This window comes from Chironomus tepperi, unplaced genomic scaffold (assembly GCF_022539635.2).
Source record: "Chironomus tepperi strain 1889 unplaced genomic scaffold, CSIRO-AGI_Ctep_v1 contig_196, whole genome shotgun sequence".
In the NCBI taxonomy this organism is placed as follows: Eukaryota; Metazoa; Arthropoda; class Insecta; order Diptera; family Chironomidae; genus Chironomus; species Chironomus tepperi.
This window is the reverse complement of record NW_027226318.1, coordinates 1,657,584-1,670,817: the sequence shown is the minus strand read 5'-3', so window position 1 is coordinate 1,670,817 and position 13,234 is coordinate 1,657,584. Positions and strand designations below refer to the sequence as shown.

The 13,234-nt window shown below is 32.6% G+C and overlaps 2 protein-coding genes across 4 annotated transcripts; both read right to left on the bottom strand.

The window, feature by feature from the left end:
• Positions 1 to 6,730: 6,730 nt before the first annotated feature.
• On the bottom strand, positions 6,731 to 8,516 carry LOC139089934 (uncharacterized). Of its 3 annotated transcripts, none has more exons than XM_070639585.1 (3): positions 8,435 to 8,516; positions 7,079 to 8,376; positions 6,731 to 6,943 (listed from the first exon to the last, which is right to left on the bottom strand). In XM_070639585.1, exons 2-3 carry the CDS (start codon positions 8,369 to 8,371, stop codon positions 6,905 to 6,907), a joined length of 1,332 nt encoding a protein of 443 aa, XP_070495686.1. In that variant the 5' UTR covers positions 8,372 to 8,376; positions 8,435 to 8,516; the 3' UTR covers positions 6,731 to 6,904. The 3 variants fall into 3 exon arrangements, with proteins under 3 accessions (XP_070495686.1, XP_070495688.1, XP_070495687.1); XM_070639587.1 differs by having other exon boundaries at positions 7,129 to 8,376; XM_070639586.1 differs by having other exon boundaries at positions 7,079 to 8,372; positions 8,435 to 8,515.
• Positions 8,517 to 8,609: 93 nt separating this feature from the next.
• c12.2 (von Willebrand factor A domain-containing protein c12.2) lies at positions 8,610 to 13,227 on the bottom strand. Its single transcript, XM_070639474.1, has 5 exons — positions 13,014 to 13,227; positions 9,966 to 12,953; positions 9,762 to 9,821; positions 8,845 to 9,703; positions 8,610 to 8,790 (listed from the first exon to the last, which is right to left on the bottom strand). The coding sequence occupies exons 1-5, from the start codon at positions 13,177 to 13,179 to the stop codon at positions 8,676 to 8,678; spliced, it is 4,188 nt and encodes a 1,395-aa protein (XP_070495575.1). The 5' UTR covers positions 13,180 to 13,227; the 3' UTR covers positions 8,610 to 8,675.
• Positions 13,228 to 13,234: the final 7 nt, after the last annotated feature.

The window sequence follows — 13,234 nt, the reverse complement described above, 5'->3', positions numbered from 1 at the left end:
CTGTCTGTAAGGTGAGAAGCGCTTATTTATCGTCATCTATTTGGGCTCGTGTATGTGATGAAGAGATTATTGAATGCATAATGTATTCAAATTTACAATTCAAAAGTAAACAAACAATCACGTCCGAAAGGGCTAGATTATGTTCAATGCACTAAGAAATTACAGCTATCTACAGCTATAACAAAAGAAATTTCTTTAAAAAGTGTTAAAAAACAATAATTTAAAGCCAAACAGACATTTAAATTAAAGCAGCAGTAATGAATGAGCACAAAATAAGCACCCAAAATGTATCCGGAATATATGTAAATAGCCCAAAATTGCGTGACGTTGTAAATTTGACCAATTAATAAGAGATTCATTAACATGATTTTGTGCATAAAGACATGCGTAAATAATGTTTATTTTGTTTAGTTTTCTCATCGCTGTGTGATTCAATTAAGAGCAATTCATGAATTAACTTATATTGTTCATGCTGTTTTATGGCCTGTTAATGCCTTTCCCTTTGATAATAGTATTAATGATGCATTAATAATGATTTATGTTGAGAAAACTAAAATTGATTTAGATTGTAACGTATTTTGAATTTTTGAATTGTATAACCCTACAAATTATTTGAGAACCGTACAAAGGCAAAATTTTGTTTCTTTTCAATAAATAGTAAATTTTTTTAATTTTCAAGCTATTTAACATACAATCTAATCACAAATTAGTGGGAAGTCATCAACAAAGCTAGTCAAACACGCATTATCGAGAAAACTCAAAAATTGCAAAATTAAGTCTGCATTTTGGAAAATTTTAAGTTTGGTTAAAATTTTAAAAATATTGTCAGATAAATTGGCACAGATGCAACTGTGTCTGTATGTAAACAAAAAAATGAGTGATCTTTCAACGAGCCAAGATATTAAACATTGCAAAAATATTAATATTTTACCGCCTTCAGAAAATATCTTAAGAAGAAGACAAGTGACACATTTAAAGGCTATTAAAGAACAGTTTTACGATAAAAATGCACAACTTATAGAAATAAGCATGGTTAACTCGTACCATTGTATTCAAATCAGAGACGTTCCTTTAAGACAATCTGATAATATTGGGATCACAAATTACATTTAACAGAGCATTTCAATAGCTCAACATTTTGTCATACACACCAAACACATGACATTCGATCAATTTTGTTTGCATTTAGCACATTCGATGTCAAAACTTTCTTTATAAATATTCAAAATCAATCCATCTCATAATTTCACTAAGTAAACTAGTCATAATTAGAAAGATTAATTTAAGTAAACAATGAAATAGTTGGAATGGTACAACAGATGTCTAAATAATTAAGTTTGTTGACTGTATGTCCACTTTTTCTTTCAACTTGCTTGCTTGCTTGCTCTATGACTCATTTGTACCTACATTTTTTTGCGGTGTTAAGATCATTAAAGAACAATTTCAATGTGAAAATCTTATAGCGGGCTATTCTTCTGTCAAAATACTCTCGACGATATACATCTCTGACATAACGTGTTTATTCAATAGACAATTTAACCTAATTTAATTCTTCATCCTCGATAATGATCTATGCCTTAAGTGTGCATAAATATCATAATTTCATTTTCATTTTACACCAAATCAAATGTGAGGCAATCATTTCTTACTGCTTACTGCTCACTTCTTACATTACATTTTTAAATTATTCTGAACAGCTAAGTGTAAGAGTTAAGTAGAATGAAGCTCTTTCGTCGATCGCACGTCGACGTATGTATAAAAATAATAATTCTTTTTTAAATAACTTGTACTGTTATTGTCTTTAGTTTCAATAATAATTCAATATAAAGCACTTCTATCCATCAATAGAATCTAATTTGACTTATGGAGTGTGCCGTTTCCTCCAACTATTTTTGGGGCTGTTCACTTATGATGTCTATAATTTAGAATGGGTGGGGGTGATACTTCATATAAACAGAAGCTTAAAGTGGGTTGCTATAATCTCAATTTTGAATTGGACGTCATAAGTGAACGACCCCACACATAATTTTTGTTTGTTATCATTCATTACACATATACATTAGTTAAATTAAACCGTTTGATATTGACATGCACATCAGGTTGCTGATTTTCATTTAAAGAATCCACTCAATCATTTATATTAGTTAGGAAATACGTTTTTAACAATAAATTTAAGTATGTGGTTCACTTATCGAGCTCAAAATAATAGAAAATTGGATAACAAATAATTGAGAATCCATTAAAAACTTAACAATCTTCACTTTGTGTTATTTTCTCTTTAGAATCATCCAAAAAACCAATTATTGGTTGCTGTTGTTGCTTAATTATTTTAAGAGAATCAAAATTTACAGATTATCATCAAACAAAAGATTTAAACGGTTCTTTTTCTCGGGAAGAAGCGAAACCTAAATTTAATTCTGTACACAAAACTCCCATGAATTCCATTTAAATGAAAATGACTGGACTGATTTTCATGTCGCTGTTCCTGAGTGAGCAAAATAATTAATTACATTTTATAGTCCCAAATCATAGTCATCATCTCCGCCACCGAATGGTGCACTAAAGAATCCATAATCTCCATCATCAGCATTTGGCGGTGATAAGAAGCCTGGCAGTCTATCCTCAAATCCCATTTGTGTTGCTAGTCCATAAACTAACCGTAACAGTAAAAGTGTCACGAAACTTGGCGGTGAAGTCTCACGTGTCTCATACAATAATTGCTTCTGACTTTTAAGCTTTGGCAATTTTGGATTTCTAATATTATTTTTTTGGGGCTGCTTCAGTTTGAGACGTGACGGAATTCTTCGCTTCTTTGCCTCGCATAAACAAATTACAAACAATATAACAATTATGAGGATGATAAGCTTTTTGTTCCACTTCATTTTTGTTCACTTATTTAATTTAATGGTTCGTATAAACAGTTAATAGAATGAGCGCACTTGGTGTCTTTTCTTTCTCAATATCGAGATAATAGACATAGAAGAAAACTCGATGAATATAACAGAATTTCTATCAATAACAAAGTCACTTAGCCGGCACGATTCAATTTGAACGTCTTGAGCGGTCGATAGCCGAAACAGAAATGAGCAGCAGCAATAACAGAAATGCAAAAAAAAATGTTTACATTTTCCCAATCGTACCTATTTCTTCTTACTTTCCATACTTTTTCGCGCTCACCTTCTGTTTGCCTTTTCTCCATCGATTTAGCATTCAGATGATGATGAGATATGAGAATAAAAAAAATTGAGAGAGGAACTAACTTATTTGGTTGTTTTTCTTACTCATAAACAGTATAGACCAATTTATGGATAATTACTTGTTATTTTGCAACGGTCTGAGAATGACTAGAGAATTTTTCTCATAGTCTTGTTATTCTATATTAAATAAGCTATGCCGGTGATTAATTAATGCTCAAAAGTGTTGGATTGCTATCAACTAAATCATGATTATCAGGAAATTAGACATGAATATGAATTTTTTGGCAAATTAGCTTTACGGTGCATGTGAATTTTAATCTAGTTCTGTGAATAGTGGGTTGGCTATTTAGATTGATGCTTCTAGAGCTTGTTATAAGGCATTAGTTGCAGTATTGAGTGCAAAACCATAATGTAAACAACAAGAAAGCATCCCGAGAAGATGCAATTATTTCCAAGATGATATAACTTTTTCAGGAATTTCAAAATTCAAAAATCCGTTACAAATGAAATCAGTGACTTCAAAAATTCCCACAAAACTGCCAAACTACTCGAAGCTACTCATTTAAATTCAAAACATGTAGCACCAAACTTCTCTAATTTCACTTGACAAAAGGCACTTCACATCTCTTTATTAAATAAACACTACAGTTCATTGATTCTAGTACCATGTATAGCACTCAGTGCATGTAAGTAAAAGTGGAAAATGTAAGAACAATAATTACTAACTATTGTTGAAAGTTCAGTAGGAGATAAGAGAAGAGATTCCGTTAATGATGCGTTTTATTAACCATAAAAAATTTAGTTTGGATCATGAGGCATTCTTTGTGTATTAATCCAATAATGTTCGGTATAGATAGCACTTCAAAACAGTTAAACAGCGAAATTCATCACGAACTATTATAATATTACTAACGTAATGCCTGAGATTTTTTGCGCATGATGAATTGCTCAGCATGATGACGGTGGTAATTTTATTTATTGGCTACTACTGCAAAAAGTTATGCTTGAGATATTTTATTGAATAGATAATTTATTTAGACGCATTCGAGATTATGCTTGTTAGTTCAAGGAAAATAGAAGGAAAATAAAGTTCTGATTTTTAACGTTTTTTAAATATTCAAATTCATTAAAGTTCAAAAACAAGACTATTAAAGTTCAAAAATTGAAAAACCGTTAAAATTTTATTTTAATTTAGTAACTCAGACAAAGTGAAGCTTAAAGTTTTTACATAGAAGCTTCATAATTTTCACAAATATGACAAATTTAACATTTGTTATGGACTTAAGTACCACAAGTTTAACTTTCATGATTTTTGGCGAATATCAATTTTACTTTAATGATAATGTTTTTACGGTCATTAATTTAAGCATTAAAAGGTGTTTAAGGAAGAGGCTTATTTTAATTGTTACCATTGCTACTCTCATCATTAATTTCAATTCGTTGATTGAGACGTTTTCTTCTTTTCTTTTTCAATGACTTACTACACAGCGCACCTTTTGTTATTTTTTGTCTATAAAATTTATTAATGACCACATGAAACAACAAGCTGACTAAAGCTCTGAAGAACTCTCACACATCAGGAATCACTTTAGTGAAATTACTTAAAATATATGAAAATATTCAGAAAGCAGCACGACATTTGTAATGAAAGAGAGATTTTTCCCATTCCGCAGTCAGTCGCAGCTATTGAAATTGCCGGAAAATTAAACTGACCAACAATAAATAATATGTCATCATCTGTAGCTGAAAAGTATTACCGAAAAATTAAAAAATAATCTCTGTAATCAGGTCGTTGGTGCTGCATGAAGTGACTGTGGCGCTTTTTACATCTATTTGAGTAGGCGTTGATTTTTTTTAATCCCAGGAATAAATCTGTGGATTTAATTTTAATCCTAGGATTAAATTTTGAATCTTTTAATCAATTTTCAACTTACTCCTTGCCTGATCACCTAGATATCCCAAAATAATCTCAATCTACCCGAAGTGCCTGACATTCTCACATTCTCACCGACTCAAAAGAAAAATGTAGAAAATTATGCGTCTATTAGTTGGGAAATCATGTGGAAGTAAAAGTGGTCTGTTATGGGTCAATAAATGTCTTGCCATTGAGCTACCTAATGTTTTATGCTCACTTCTGCCAAAAAATGAAGAAACAGAAATTTCACTTTGCACAGCATTTTGAATATATTTCATTGAGATGATGATGATGGTTTGTCGATCTTCTAAATGATGGTAATAAGCGGGCGGATCTCTCATGACAAGATACATGCGTCCAAAACAACAAGTGGCGTTTTCTCTTCTCATCGTGTACTTTTCCTCAGTTTGTTAGAAATTTTAAAATCTTTATGACAGATTATAATAACTGGTCATTTTAATTCATTATCAAGGTATACGCCTATAACAATTTCAATTGTCTGGGAAATGAAAAGATTAGTGCCTTTTAGAAGGTAATTGATAGCAAGTAGGGTTTCTGAAAAACGGCATTTTTAAAAAACGGCCGTTTCCGTTTTTTTCTGAAAAACGGCCGTTAACGGGTCCGTTTTTTTAATGTAAGGGAAACAATACGTTGCATTCAAATTGAAGTCCTTTTTGATATGCCAAGATATGTACATGAAAAATTTACTTCCTAAAGTATACCGCAGGCTAAAAAATTGACGAATATTAATTTTCTTAGTTTAAATTATTATTTAAAAAAAATTTTTGAGTCAAAAAATTAATAAAATCTTTGAAAATTTTCCAAATATTCAGAGGAAAAGTCATATTAAAAACGGAAAAACGGCTAGCAAAAAACGGCCGTTTTCCGTTTTTATTTTTTCGAAAAAAAGGCCCGTTTTCCGTTTTCGTTAACGGCATCAGAAACCCTAATAGCAACCAAATTGGTAATATTTCTTTCTGTTTTGCCGCGAAACAATTAACACTCTATGAGTTTTATTGACTCATGTGAGCTTGATTTGTGGTTTTGGAAGCACTTTGACTGACTGAATGTAGAGGAAGAAAATTTAAAGCTTTCAAAATTTATGGAAAGTTAACGGCTTTCTAAAATTCAAATCGAAATTTTAGAACCAAAATTCGAATTTTTGAAAATCGTTAAGTTTTTGAATTTTTTAAAACCGTTAAATTTTTAAAATGAAGATCAACAGAACTAAAATGCGTTATATCCATCCATTTCTTACTACTTTTCAACGCCTCTTCCTAGTGTCACTGATTGAATATTAGGAAATTTATGTACAGCACACGACACATTAACTTCTTTCCTCTCGATATTAATAGGAGGGACTTTGTATACACTGGCAACAAAACGATGAATGGAATCGAGTAATCAAGAAGAAAAATCCAATGATCATTTATAGGCTTTGTAAAGTCATGATTATTTTTATTATTTTCATAGAATAGAGAAGGAAGAAATTGTTTAAATAGAAAGGTGAATAGAGATTTTTCACTTTACATGCTGTATATACCTTTTGTAAATCTGCATCTGAAAAGTATGTCATTGTCAATCGCAAATTCTTTTCTCATGGTTATTAATATGGGAATATAGGATCTTTTTATTTAATTTTTTTGATCACATTAATCGAAAGTGAATTAAGCATGTATAGTATTATAAGAAGAAACTTACTTAAATTTATGTTACATTACTAAAAATATACGGTATAAAAAATGAAGAAATTATTGTATTTGCACCTTCTTCTCTGGATTAGCGACTGAACTTATGTTGGCTTCAATGCGTTCTCATACTTGTGCGATATCTGTGGGGGAATTAGAGAGTGTCATTAATACATGAGCTTTAAATCATTTAGACTAAGATAGTCAAGCAGTCATCGATTTTCAAATCGAGGAACTTAACATATCTTGGATTAGTAGATTAATAATACCAAACTAACCGTATGATTAGCAAATTCCAGAACGTCCGTAAACTTTTTTCCACACTCACATTTTAAAGTTTTCTTGGGCGTTATCATAATTCCAGATTTATTAAGCGTTTGACGTCGTGTTGCTTGCTTTTTTGGAACTGTTGGTGCTACAAATACAGTTCTTCTTTTGTTGTCATTAGTTGGATTCGCCTTGTCTTGCTGTGCTAATAATTTACGCTTTTCAGTAAATGAAATTTTTGTGCATTTATCAATCATGTGAGATGTAAGAGCATTATTCAGTTCAAATAGCTTGTCACACCATTTACATTTGAAAGTTGGATGACTTGATGAGCTAGTGCTAGTGCTTGGATTGTGTGTTTTTTGATGTTGTTCTAATAATCTCTCAGTACGAAACTCTCGGAGACATCCAGAGGTTGGACACTTATGCATAACTGGTTTTGGGGCTGTAATCTTACTTTGAGCTGTAGTCTTGCTTTGGACTGTAGTTTTACTTAGAACTGGTTGAATAACTTGTGGTTTTGGCTTTTGAATAACTGTACTGCGAGTTTCATAAATTGTTCGACGAGGATTTCCAGGTTTTATGATATTTTTTGATTTCTTATCAAGAGAAGCTCTTCGAGCTGGAGAATGAAGATGAGTACGCTTTGGAATTTTACTTGCTGACTTTTTCGTCACTTCCAAGACTTTTCTCTTTATTATTTTATCTGTTTCGATTGATTCACGACCTTCAGATGATTCAATTGAACTTCTCGGATTACTTTGATTAATTTCACTCATTGTAAAAGGATTAATAAGATTCTCGTTTGGATCTTCAACAATGATTGTGGGAATATTTAAACTATTCTCAGACATGCCAATCAAACTATTAGAAATCTCAGGTATTTGTTTATCGTCAGAAACTTTTTGATCTACGTGACCTGTATCGTGTTCCTTTGTATCGTCATTTATTATTATTACTGAATCATCAATATCCATTTTTTCATCATCTTCCTCTATTTTTGATACTGTCTCTTCTGTTTTCTTGACATCCTCTTCAGGACTACTCTGGATATCAATGTGTTTCATAATTACTGTATTTTCCTTATCGTCAACTTCACTTATCAAACTAACATCCTGATCATGTGTATTTTCAACAGCAGAACTGTCGAAATCTTTTGTTGAATTATTTGTGAATGAATAATATAGAGAATTGTCGGAATCTTCTGCTGCTGATTCGTAAATTGAAGCTGCAGAATTATTCAATGAGCAAAATGAAGAGTCTTGAAGCGGTTTTTTCAAAAGAATTGCTTTCCTTAAATCCATACTGTCTGGAAACAAGTTTATTTGTTTTACTGTCAATTTATTGTAGTTAATAAGTGTTTATACCTTATTATAAGCCACTGTATCTGATGTTATCAATTAATTATATCGTTTAAAATTGAAAATAATAGTCTTTGAAACTTCTTCAACATAAACAAGAATTTTTGATTCAAAATAACGAACTTTCTCGAATAGTTTCTGACCCCTGAAATTGAAAAGTTCAAAATTTCAAACATAGATGTCGTTAGTATGTTATGCAGCATAAAATATTTATTTCTCAACAACTATATACACAATTATACATTTTTTAGAATGATTGTCTCAAAAGTGATGCTTGGAAAATTGTTTTAAGGATTTTTGGAAGCTCGCCGATGTCTTCTGTACATAAAAATGCCTTTCCTTGGGGCATCGTTTTCTTAATCCTGTAATAAAGTCACATGAATTTATGAATATCACTTAAAACATTGTATACTCACATTGCAGCTTCTTCTCCCAAACTTCCAATAAATATGATATGTCCATGTACTTTTGGTTCCTGTTTAGTAAGCATCTCTGATAACTTCTTTGGAGGGATTGCATAACGGCTTAAATTGGCATCACTCAAGACTATGACAATAGCTTCATCGCATTCTTCTTTCGCAATATCATCCACAGCTATTCTAGTCGAACTTAATGTATTGTCTCCAGACCAACAATATTGACTGTGTGTATACATTAATTTAAGGACATCCAGTCTAGCTTTATCATCTTTTGGTGGATTTTTATAGTCAACAAATGAAATTTTTGGACTCTCTCCGCTATGTCCAACTACTTGATATTGAATTTTGTTATCAAATCCTTCAAATGCTTCCATAATCATTGTAACAGCTTCCAGTTCTCGATCTAATCTTCCATCATATCCATTAAATCGATACATAGAACCACTGACGTCGACAACAATGCTGAGTAATTTTGGTTTCTCTTGAACACTTCCTGGCTCAGGATCTAAATCCTTTCTCATCTTGTAAATATTTTTCTCGCCTGTAATTCCTTCAATAATCTTAGTATCGTCCAATTCTCCTGATGTCACATGCTTCTGCCAATGTCTCTCCTTTGCCTTTGCTTCCAATGTGCTCAGAATATTCCTCAATGTAGTAACATGTGGCTTAACTGGATTACTGAATTGCTGATACAGATTAAAATCAAATGATGACATTTTGATTTCCTTCAATTTTTCCTCAAATGCTTTTCTGTTCATTGCACGTGCTGCACGTTTCACATCTTCTGGAATATCTTCCTTCTCTTGATCAGATAATTGATGAACTGGATTCCCAGATGATAATCGATAAGGTCCACCTGTTGAGGAAATTAATTAATTTTAGGTCTATGAATTAGTTTGAGATTGAATGCATACCTTTTCCACCTAAACCAGCAGTATCTCGTCCTCCACTTCCTCCGGCCCATGTATTTCCTCCTATAAATCAAGAAAAATTCGTGTTGAAATCAAAAAATTCCTTCTAAAACCATACAAATGCAATTTATGACCGTTAAATTCAATTTTAAAATTTCAAAACCGTACAATTCCAATCAATAATTTGTAAGGTTTTCAAGCACTTACCAACATGTGGATCATTGTTCGGATCAACTTTTCCATGCTTTGGAGATGATACATCTTTTCCACTGTAATGATTTACAGTAACTTGCAACTTCTTCTGCCTTCTAAATTCTGTCAATTCATTGTTTGCATAAGTTCCTATGTCCAATCCATGTTTAATCAAGACATTCGTGACTTGTTCCAATGATTCCGGTGCATGACGATCAAAATCAAATACGTTTCCTATTAATTCGCTAAGATTCTCGTCAGGATATTTGTTTAAATGCTTTACAATATTTACAACTTCTCGTGTAGAGTAAGGATATGATATTTTCGAGGTGTCTGCCATTGATCGCAGCTCACTAAATGCATTAACTAACTTTTTAATCACTTTAATATCAACATTTGGTCCATATTGCTGAAGAAGTTTAATCTCTGAGTCAGCTTCAGGATTGTCAATAGATGAACATGCAAATAAGTGACCCATTGAAGCAAAGAAGTCATTTCCAAGGAATGGAAAGCCTGGACGATTAGCAAGCACGACTATTCTGAATCCTGGATGTGTCTTGATGATCTTTCCATCCGATTCGTCGACATCATTATCAGATGACACAATTTTACGTCCATCAGATAGCCACATCTCACCAGTTTCCACTAAACTCTTAAGGATGCATGTAACATTGATTGGTGCTTTATCAATCTCATCAATAACCAACACATAGCCATGCTTAACAGCTTTAACTAATGGTGAATCTTCAGCAATTACTTTTCCGTCCTCAACTTTAAATTGTACTGTCAATGTTTGTACTGTTGTGTCCCTGTGTAGCTGTATATATTCTCGTGGATAATTCAAAAGATACAGCAATCGATCAATAAGCTTATTCTTTCCAACACCTTGATTACCAATTAAGCATAAATGATATCCAAGTAGGAAGTCTTGAAGGATTCTTTCCAAAAGGACAACATAATGCGGCGTGTCATAGAATAAAGTTTCAGGTACTTTCATAGAATGTGTCAAGTCTTTTGGATGAACTTTCGCTTGGGTCTTTCCAATCCTCAAATCTGTGTCTGTTTTATCAATTTCAATATTTTTCGACAAGCTTCTTTGTACTGGATTGATGTCGTGTTGCTTTAAGGTACTTTCAAGAACTTCTCGTGGCAATGAAGGCAAAAATTTCGATAAAAAGACACTTTGGACAATATCATAGATGGATGCATCATCACCATTTTCAGAATATTTGGATAGACGATGAGCAATTCGAAGGAGTTGCCTTGTTGACAAAGATTCAGCAAAGTTCTTGAATATTGGATCTTTTGCAGCCTTTGAGCGTAATGTTTGTGACAATTCAATGATTTTACTCATTGACGGATGAATTGAGCCAAAAAGTTTTGTGATTATTTCCAGTTCCTCTTGTTTTGTTAAGCTGTTGACTTCATGGAACATGAATGTGCTAAGAACTTCAGGTGTCAGCCAGTTTGTTGCATCTAATTTTGGTGGTTCCGCTAATGCAATAATTCTGAATGCTGGATGAATCTTGTAAATGCCTTTTTCCAAAAGCTGCTCATCTGTCATTCCCAAACTCTTTAAATCTTCATATTTGTCACTTCTCATCAATCTTGAACCATCATAAAGTTGCAGTTCTCTATCATGAATTAATCGATGAAGAATGGACATAGTGCTTGAATGAAGTCTATGAAGACCATCAAGAATGATGACAGTTCCATTTTTAGCAGCTTTTACAAGACTAGAATCAATCCATTCCGTATCTCCGTTAGGTTTTGTGTTACGGCTTTGAATTAATTCTCTTGCACTCATGTCCTTATATAATGTTACTTGCTCGAATGGTTGATTCAGTATTTTACATAGCTGCATAGTAATTGCACTTTTACCTGATCCTCTAGCTCCTAACAAGCACAAATCTCCAACAGCATACGTTTGCATTAAATCAGCTAATAAATTCGATTGGGATTCAACTTCAATAAAACTTTCATTGTTTAATTTGTATGGATGTGTGCTAGCTGGAATGTTGATTGCAACGTCTGAAGACATAATCCAGCCTGATCGTTTGATATTGACTATTGAATGATCTGATTTATGCTCAACACTAGATATTTTCTGCTTAATTGGCTTTGATGGAACTTCAATTTTAAGTGATTCCATTAAAGTTTTAACAGATGCCTTCTGTGCTGGAGAAAGTATTGTTTCTATTGGATACAGCCGATTAATAAGTTCATATTCAGAAAGGTTTGGATTATTCGAAAGAATTTTCCCAGCTTCAATGAAATTATCTAACGGAAAATCTGGAAATGTCATTGTAGAGGAGTCGCTGGACATTAATCCATAACCAAATGAAACTACTTTCTTTAAAGTATCAACAGGTGCTTGCGGACATTCATTCAGCACATCTTCAACGACTTCATGGTATGTTAAATTGGCAATGTCTCTCGATTGAAATCTTGATCTTAAAGGAGGATCCAGTGCTGATCCACGATATTTTGGAACTGGAAGACCAATGGCAATGACTCGGAAATTCTCGGATACTCTTACTAAACCCATCTTTTCTAAAGCTTCTTGTCCATGCTCCTTTTGAAGATTATCATAGTGCTGGGAACTGACAAGGAACTTTCCATCTTCTGTATGCATTTCTCGATTTTCCAGCAAGTTGTTCAAAATTGGCAAAATATTACGTTCTGCCTTCTCAATTCCATCAATAATCAATATCCGAGAGTTCTTTGCTGCCTTAACTGCTGCTTGATCAATGAACATTGAAGTACCATTAAGAATTTCTCGTCGTTGCTTAAGATCAGACTCGGTTGTGTCTCGTGACAAGCTTACATATTCACATTCTTGATTTGTCAACTGTAAATAAGTCATAACAATTTGTCTCTTGTACTTTCCAGGTCGTCCAATCAGGAAAATGTCTTGTTTAAGATTATCCTTTTGTATCATCCATCTCAAGTGATGTAAAGTAGTATTTGGGATCTTTTGAATACCATCACTAGTAAAGTCAACTGGAAGTGCCAATTATTTAATGAAATTTTTAAGATTTTTATAAATTTGCAAAAACTTACTAAATTTTTTTGGAACATATTCTGGATTTTTAGCTATAGTGCTTTTTTCATAAGTGACATTCCCAATAGTAACTTTTCTGGCATCATTGTGGCACCTCCGAAGCACTCTTATTAAATTTAAATTACTTAAACTCGATTTAAAAATGTAAAAATTCTTAGGCAACATTTCACATTCACATTACACGCAACATGGACTTTGAGCTATTCCATATTATCAAATG